Below are 9,309 nucleotides of genomic sequence, written 5' to 3'. Positions count from 1 at the left end.
TCTTCGAGAGTTGAGAGTCCTTGCTTTGGAAGAAACTTGTATAGCTATAGGATTCTGATCAGGGGCCAATTTCATAACATGAAACTGTGACGAGGAGCAAGATTTTCCATACCGTGATACCTTTTGATGTCTTAATGGAGTACCCTTTTGAAAGGTTATGCTTTTGTAAAAACATTGGAACCAGAAGGTTTTTCCACGATGGGAGACGGGGGGGGGGATATGACTTAAAAAAAACGGAATCTAAAATCTTGTGCACGTTGACATATATTTCCCATGGTTCTCAGTGGAAGAGGTCCTCAAATTTGCTATATAAAAGTCACAAATTTGCTTTGGGATAAAGTGGGAAATAGACAGAATTTAAGATAAAACTATTCGTTTTTATTTTTATCTCCTAATCTAAGATAATACTTCTATCAAAGATTCAAGATGTATATTTTAAAGCTTCAGCCAAATATAATCTTACTTAGTCTGATCATTTAATATTTTAAATTTAAACATTCGATCTAATTTTAAATGTCTTTAAATGTCTCGCTTAAGCCAGGAAGAATTGGTTTATTTAGTTGTGTAGGATTGTATATGTAGTGATCACAGTTAGGATGATGGGATCGGATACAAATTCGGACGTTTTTTTTTTAACATTTTATGAAACTTTGGAAAATTCTTATGTGGTAACTTAAAAATCTTTAACCTGGACGATATAAATTTCATAAGAAAAGAGAAAATATAAAATGTGTTAAGGGTTTTTTACTGTTCCTTATTGCGCTTTTTGTTTCTCCAGAAATTACGTTTCTCTGTCAGTAAAAATTTCTGACTCAGCATCAGATGACCGCGACCGTAAAAAGACGCATTAAAAAAAAAGGGGGGGACTATTTTATAATCCAAAAATAAAGAATGGTGTGATTGGCTTACGAACATTCGTCACAAAAATGAACCAATGGGATTAAAGCACACTTTATAACACAAAGTATAGGGAAATAATCTCTCTTTTTTTTGAGACGAGTCCAGTCTTTCAAATCTTCGAATTTTGGTATCACTTAGGTCTAGCGAGATCAATGAATATGAAAGAGCCATATTTTGATTACTCTTAACTCCAATGTGATGTTAAATTACAGAACCGGGATGTTTCTATGACTGTACAAAATAAACAAAACTGAAGTTTCACACAGAGCCCAAATATGGCCAATTAAAGTTCGAACCACTTAATAGCATATCACGAATTAATGTTTCGATTGGCGTTTTGCCGACCAGACGTACGAAGAAAAGTTGCTCGATAACCTAGAAAAAAATAATATTGGTTTAGGTTTCTTTATTCACAAACAGAAAAGTAATTTTTGCAAAATACGAACGCTGAACTTACGAAAAAACTGACGTTTCTGCTAACGTGCAGCATAAGATAGCTGCACGACTCAGTAAAAAACTAGACTCACAAAATATCATTTCCATAACACACCCATATGGGTGTACCCGCCTACAGCCTCCCTACCACTCTTCATCCCTACTACCCTCGATCAAAACAAACTATCCGAAACAACATTCAAAATAGCTTTTTTAATGCTCCCTAACAACAAAAATCAAATTAACCGTCATTAATAAATCGTCAGTCGGGTACGGGGCCGTATCCAGGTTTCGTGGGGGGATGGGGGTTACAAAAACATCAAAAACGCATAAACATTTGCTTATATTAATTTTTGTTACATTTTTACGAGTCGTAAAAACATTTCGAGGGGGGGGGGTTCAAACCACCTAACCACCCGGGATACGGCTTTGTTCGGGTATCAAAAGGTCATATCTTTATAACTGGAAATTTTCAGAAGACTTGAAAAAAACTCACAACATTATTTCCCCTCAGATAACCGTAAAACAATACATATAAACCCGTTTTTGTTTGACGATTATAGGAGGGCAAATAAAAAAGCTGTGAGGTTTTTTTGCTCTTCTGAAAATTTACAATTATGGGGACACGACCATTTGATACCCGACTGACGAAATACTCTTTAACCAATTTAATATTTATTTGAATTTCAAAATATAGGACTTCAAATTCAAACATTTGAAGATAAAAAAATCCAACTGTTTTTTCCGAGAGAAAAAAAAATAATTTAAACAAGAAAATCACATATGAATTAAGAAGATCGCTTAAAGCCTTTCCCTCAGAAAAATTAGGTTTATTGGAAATTCACAAAAAACCTGTGAAATTTCTTAAAACCAATATAATTAAAATATTTTAAGACCAAAAAATCTCAAATATAACATGAACTAAATTACTGTAATATTTTATGCCAATATACCAATAAATCTTCTTTCATGATTTTTCTTCTTATTGTAATTTTCCCCTGTTTAATTCATCAGGCTACTCTTTTTTGTTTTATTGTATGATTTGTTCTTCAGGCCATTTTTCTTTATGCTTAGTTGTGATTAATTAATTCAATTTATTTGTCTTTGGTAAGTGATAATCATCAGCTTGTGCGTTAACTGTAAAACCTCATAAATAAAACGATGCTCCTCCACCAACAGCGGCGGATCCAGGGGGGCGAGGAGGGCACGCACCCACCCCCCTAAAGTAGTCTAAATTAGTGTAATTTACCTAATTAACGCAAGTTTGCGTTAATTAAACTTGCTCCTCATGCAAGTTTATTGGATCAACCTATTTTGCGCCCCCCCCCCTAAGAAACTCCTGGATCTGCCCCTGTCCACCAAAGCCAAAAAGGCAAACTATATATTGGTATTACCATATATCTAAAGCCTAAAAGGGTAATTCGAAAGATTGCAGGGAGGCATAAACATTATTTAAAAAACGGGTAGGCCTATGGGTAGAACGGGAAACAAAGAGAGAAGAGAGAAAAAGAAAATGCAACAACGCCATCTTTTAGCCCAAAAAATACAGAAGAGAACGTAAAATAATTTAGTACTCTCAAAATCTCTAAAATTATAACCTCTAAAAATTATGCTAGTTTGCAAGTCCAAAATCTGTATATACTTTTGAAATTTCTTTTTTATTGGAACCAACTATTTTTAGTATTTATTAAGAATGGGTCCAAGGGGGACCCCGACCTCCATCCCCCCTAACATTTTTCTGGAGCCCTCATTCCTTTTTTCGTTTTTTCACTCTTTTTTTAAATAAACTTGTCAATTTTGTCAATTATTTGCGCCCTTGTCACACTGCCCGCCCCCCCCCCTAGAATTTGCTCTAAATCCGGCTTTGGTATTTAGTAAATCTAATACATGCCTACTTTTATGTTAAACGGTAAAAAAGAATGAGAAAAACAAATTAAACCTTTCATGTTTATTTACTAGAGGAAGTTTTCACCAAAACTTAATGTTCTCATTATATGTTGTTGTTGACGGGATATTACTAACCCATCAGTACGTAAAAACACAACGGATTTTCGCAAATAAAAAGCTTTGTTATTAAGTTAGAAAATGCATCACCTATGTACTAGTAGGAGAAGGTGGGTGATATTGCTGATGGTTGGTTTTTGTGTCAATAAAATATTTATGTTAAATTATAGACAGGTAAATCACATACAAATCAATTCATTCTTGACGACACCAGTGTCTAAATTTTACAGAGAAAAACAATCTTGCGCGGTGTTGCAGAATTAAAACATAAAGAAGAAATAAACCTTGTCCAGTAGCGTCAATTCATGAATTTTTGTTTTTTTTGGGAGGGGGGGGGCAAATTTATTTTCAAAATCTAGAACTTGGCAAATTTTGTTGTTTTTTAAACTTTTTTCGACGAAAATACCTAAATCGTTGAATTTTGTCAACTAAAATACCAAAAAAGCCATTTTTCAATGAAATACCAAAACATAATATTTTTCAGAATCTAGGGTGCAACGCAAATCATGTAAGGAGTGTCCCTCCCCCAATTGACTCCACTGGCCTTGTCATTATTCATTACAAACTAATTCTTATGTAAAAGTCCAAAACCTTGAAATATCGACAAATTTAAAAAAAAAATTCCTATTTTTCCCCCCCTCCCCTAAAAAAAAATCCTGGATCCACCCCTGTATTCAAATAAATACAAAACATAATCGCATCTACCAAAAAAAAAAAAAAAAAAAAAAATAACATCCAAGAATCAGTGGTACTGGTGCATTATAACGACTCTTTTAAAGAAGTCGAGTTTGGTTAATGCTAATGAAATAAAATCAAATAGGATGTATATATAATAGTTTATAAACAAATTTGGGCTATATATTTGCATATTAGAAGGGGGGGGGTTAAAGTATAGCATATATTAAATACGTAACCTAACCTAGCCTATGTACCTTTCCCTTCCCCCCTAAACCCAAAGAACAACTGTTTAAATACCGTAAACGCAATGAAAACTACGCTTTGCATTCCATTTCTCAATAGCGGTCTCTTGAAAATAATCCGTCTGGCGGGTTTCGTGTCTCATTAGTATATAGAAGTGTCGTTATTATGCACTAGTACCGAATCAGCCTTTTTGGGTGTTTATAAACACCCAAAAAGGCTGATTCGATGGGTGTTAAATTTAGTTTGTTATTCGATGGAATGATGGGTGCTCAGTTTATAGAATTATCCAGTAAGTTTATCGCAGATCATTTCTGGTCTTCATTCTCGGTACAAATAAAGAGCTCCTCCAACTTATTTCTGCATTAGCGCGTTAGTCTGTTTCCGTCAATCAATGAGAAATGGTTACAAAGTGCATTATTTTTAATTGCGGGTTTCCACTTGTTTCTTGTCGAAGAGAAATCTGACTTGTCTATCCGTGAAAAGATCTAATGCCGCTTATGTTTATATCTACAAAAACGTTCTCTGGAGCACTCGCACCTTGGTCCGGGTTTTTATAATGGGTAAGATAGGGTATGATCATACTGCTAATTCTATAAACTGTGGATGGGTGTTAAAATAAATAATGAGGTTCATTCATTGATGTATGCATGCAAATATGTTGCACTTTAGGCCTACAAAATTTAATAAACTCTGAATAAATATTCGAAGCTTTGAATAGTTTGGTGAAGTTTTCAACAATTTCAGGTTGATGAGAGCTTGCGTAGCTATGCTGACCTCATGTGGTTTGGTGCTACATTGACTTGTTATTAGCAGAAGTAGTAGTATGAGTCCTGTTTCTATTCATTACAAAATAAAATTACTTGAGAGGAGACAGTCCTTAGCGATGGCAGTCGCAGAAGGAGTTTTCCGAATCTAGTTGGCTGATTAGGATACTGGCTCCTGCAGTACTCCTCCAATGCACACTGGGACTTCTCCTGAAGGTTCTCGATGTGGGCTACGTCTGACAGGCCGCATGCATCTAAAATATAAAAGAAAGTTTGACAACTTTCAGTGCAACCAGGTGAAGCGAGTTTACTTCAAATAGACGATAAAAAAATTGAATTCGGCTGATGCTATTTATAAGAAAAGGCTGAATAGTGTAAAATTTCGGTAAGAGTCAAGCCCTTAAAAAAAATTGAAATAGGTCAATTAGGGTGATGATTTTCGAGATTTAGTCAATTAAAAACCATGACTGAGGAGCCGCATCAGTTATTGGTATCTGCAGGAGCGTCCTTAGGCTCATTTTATTGAGGGGCGATCTTCGTAAATTTTACCGAATTGCTACCTGATTTATGCCGTATTTTCTGCAGAAATCAAGAATTTTGCTAAATTTAGGCCGATTTTGCAAAATATTACCGAATTGCTACCTGATTTATGCTAATTTTTTTTGCAGAAATCCAGAATTTTGCTAAATTTCGGCCAATTTTGCAAAATTTCTGCCAAAATTTTCACCTTCCGCGAAAATTTTACCGAATTCCTAAAACATTAGGGGGGCGCCCATCCCCGCCCCCCTCGGGACGCCTCTGGGTATCTGTCTTAAGAACCATTTACGATCAGATTTTATTAACGCCAAGGTTTAGCTAGTGCTAATTTGAATCATATATAATTTTTCGCAGAATTTTTCAGCTAATCAGAAAATTCTGCAAAAAAAATGTCATTGGCTCAAATTGGCACTGGCTAATTTTTGTTATCAGTAAAGCCTCATTGTGAATGATCCTTCAGTCCCCGAGTAGAAATTGTGGTTAGTTACCAGAGGGGTCGTGGGTTCGACTCCCACCGATGGAAATTTCTTTATTTTAGTTCCCATATAAGCTAGTATTAGTACACAAAAACAAATAATGCTCGCAAAGTTCTGTTTCATTTAATATACGCAATATGTTCTAGGCAGTCGTAATCAATAATCCAATTAACGCCAGGATCTATCCTGGAATCGTTCAAGTGAATAAAAACAAGGTTCTAATCAGTCAAAGAACCGTCCAAACAGACAGCTCAAATAAAAGAACAAAGCCAAATATGGATATCGCTAAAAAAAAACACCCATTTTTTTTATAATATCTTTAGAATGTTGTAATATAATGTTCAAGCCCAACGTCTCTTAAAATTCTTCGTCGTAAAATTCAAAAAAATGTCTCAACATAAGGTGCATTATCACTAGCGATAATTAAGGTCGAGATAATTATTTATCAATGAATTTGGTCAATCTGCTCAATCAAGTATCCTATTCTTGCGCCAGAAATAAAAGGATCTATCTATGTCTATTTTCCTAAAGGTTTGTGCTAACTATACAATTTTTAGCATGTTATTTTTTTTTATCTCCTTTGGTTTTAATGTTTCAACACTAAACGACAATTTTGAGGGGCATTTTCCCCTTATAATGCGATGAAAAACTATTACGGATCCTAATTGCCCCCCAATAAAAATGCTGCAAATTTGCCCCTGTTCTTTATTAAGTACAGGCAAGGGCGTCTGAAAAATCCCTAGATTTAATTGACAGTGGATTAATTTGACAGACTAACCGCTTATCAATTCAAATAATACTGTTCGGTCAAAAACATTGAGTGCTGTTTCATCAAAAATTTACCAGGCTTCCAGTAACTCTATTTCAAAGAATACTTGAACTAGGTAAGTTTATTACCGAATTAATTATATTTACTATATAATAATTAAGGCATAATTAATACAGTTAATGTACAACTAAGCTCTAGCTGAACACTTTAATGGCACACTTTAATGGCACTTTAAAATGGCACTAAAATGGCGACACTTTAGTCGTTCAGTCATTACGATGTTTAAATATGTTTATGTCAGTTAGATTATTTTATTTTCTATATTTTATTAGGTTATTTTTTAACCATACTTTTAATCTTCATTATAACTATGGGCATTTTACATACGCCCTTTCATTTTAGGCAGGAGAGATCTAATGAATATCTCACTTTGGGCACAACTCCTTTTCTGTGTACGAAGATAAGGTGCATTTTTATTTAAAAAACAAAAATTGCAAGCAAAATATATCGAAGTTTGAGAGAATAACACAAATGTAATACAAACTACTCTGCAATGCTACTACTACTAACAACTCCCTGCAGCACCAAGTAGCCTGAGGCCAAAACGGCTACGCGTGCTCCTCCTCAATCCCAGTCTATTCAAAGTCTTTCTCTTGAAACCCTCTAAAGAAGTTGTAATTTCCCTTAAATCTGTTCTTACGACATCCTCCCATCAAACAGTTTGTTGTAACAGACTGTAGGTAAGGAGTGACCCGACTCGATATTAACTAAAGGTCTAAAAAACGGAACTCTGATACTAACATATAAATCAAAAGAATCAAATTTTTATTCTAATTCCAAATATATACGTTTCGTCAAGTTTGACTTAAGTCATTAAAAGTTATATGTATGGGACAACTTACCTGCTTTTAGAAAAAAGGGCGAAAGACCCCCTAAAAGTTATAAAACCTTAATGAAAATCACACCATCATATTCAGCGTATCATATAATCCTACTGTAGAGGTTTCAAGCTCCTATCTACAAAAATGTGGATTTTTCAATTTTTTGCCATAAGAAAGATCACGGGTGCCTGTTTATTTGTTTTCTTTTTTTTTTTTCTCTCTCTCTCCCCAGGGGTAATCGTATTGACCCAGTGGTCCTAGAATATCGCAGGAGGGCTCATTGGAACGAAAATTAAAAGTTCTAATGCCCTTTTTAAGTGACCGAAAAAATAGAGGGCAACTTGGCCCCCTCCCACGCTCATTTTTTTCTCAAAGTCACCCAATCAAAATTTTTAGATATCCATTTTGTTCAGCATAGTCGAAAATCTAATAAATATATATTTAAGGATGACTCAATCCCCCACAGTTCCCAGGGGAAGGGCTGCAGGTTATGAACTTTGCCCATTGCTTACATATTGGGAAGTATACAGACATTTTCAGGAAGAATTTTTTTCTGGTGGGGGGGGGGGCCTGGCGGAGGGGGTCACGCGGGAGAATCTTTCCGTGGAGGAAGTTTCTTTGGGGTAAGGGAAATTTTTATGAAGGGGGCGCCGGATTTCCAAGCATTATTTAAAAAACTATCAGAAATTAAATAAAAAAAAACTTTTTTCAACTGAAAGTAAGAAGCAACATTAGAACCTAATACGAACAGAAATTATTACGTATATGAGGGGGTTCTCCCCCAAGTCAATACCTCACTCTTTACGCTACAGTTTTTTTTTAGTGCTTTCAAAAGAACTATCTATTCTAATTAAACGGCCTTTTTGATTCAGGGGTTTGTGAATTAAATTTTTTTTCACTTTTAACGTAAAGAGCGTGGTATTGACTAATGGGAGAACCCCCTTATATACGTAATAACATATACGTAATAAAAAAAAAACAATAAAAAAAAAACAATCGATACCGCTAAATAGTAATCGAAACTTTAAAAACCGAATTGAGATTTCAATGAATGATCAAGAGAATTGGCTTATAATGCTGATTTTAAATATATAAATTTTATTAAGTTTAATATTACTCATCAAAGGCTACGAGCCTGAGAAAATTTACCTTATTTTTTAAAGAGGGGGAAACATCCCCTACAAGTGAAAGAATTTTAATGAAAATCACACCGTCAGATTCAGAGTATCAGAAATACCATTAGATAGGTTTCAAGCTCATATCTGCAAAAATCTGCAACTTTGTATTTTTTGCCAGAAGAAAAATATACAAATATAGAAGTTCGTTATGTAAGTTAGTTTGTAAATTACGTCAGAACCAAATTTAGAGACAGCCATTTAGCAAAAGAAAATTAAAATTTTTATGCAAATTTTGTTTACTTATTCAATGACGATGAGCCAAAGTAAAAGCTGCATTAACTAAAAAACGATCAGAAATTAAATAAAAAAAACAAGTTTTTTAAACTGAAAGTAAGGAGCAACATTAAAACTTAAAACGAACAAAAATTATTCCGTATATGAAAGGGGCTGTCCACTCCACAACGCCATGCTCTTTAAGTTAAAGTTTGACTCTGTCTCACAACT

General features: G+C 34.5%; 1 protein-coding gene across 2 annotated transcripts in view; it reads right to left on the bottom strand.

The window, feature by feature from the left end:
• LOC148941988 (steroid receptor seven-up, isoforms B/C-like) overlaps positions 1-9,309 on the bottom strand; it is a 67,264-nt gene that overhangs the window by 1,634 nt on the left and 56,321 nt on the right. For both annotated transcript variants that reach the window (XM_089103651.1, XM_089103652.1), the window contains exons 6-7: positions 5,121-5,278; positions 1-1,275 (exon numbers count right to left, since the gene is read on the bottom strand). The exon at positions 1-1,275 is cut by the window's left edge and continues 1,634 nt beyond it. In XM_089103651.1, coding sequence (XP_088959777.1) covers positions 1,159-1,275; positions 5,121-5,278 — 275 coding nt within the window. In that variant the 3' untranslated portion in view covers positions 1-1,158. The remainder of the gene's footprint in view (positions 1,276-5,120; positions 5,279-9,309) is intronic.

The sequence above is a fragment of the Artemia sp. Qi Xiang Cuo genome, chromosome 17, assembly GCF_049724085.1.
Source record: "Artemia sp. Qi Xiang Cuo chromosome 17, ASM4972408v1, whole genome shotgun sequence".
Taxonomy (NCBI): domain Eukaryota; kingdom Metazoa; phylum Arthropoda; class Branchiopoda; order Anostraca; family Artemiidae; genus Artemia; species Artemia sp. Qi Xiang Cuo.
This window is presented reverse-complemented; position numbering and strand designations above follow the sequence as displayed.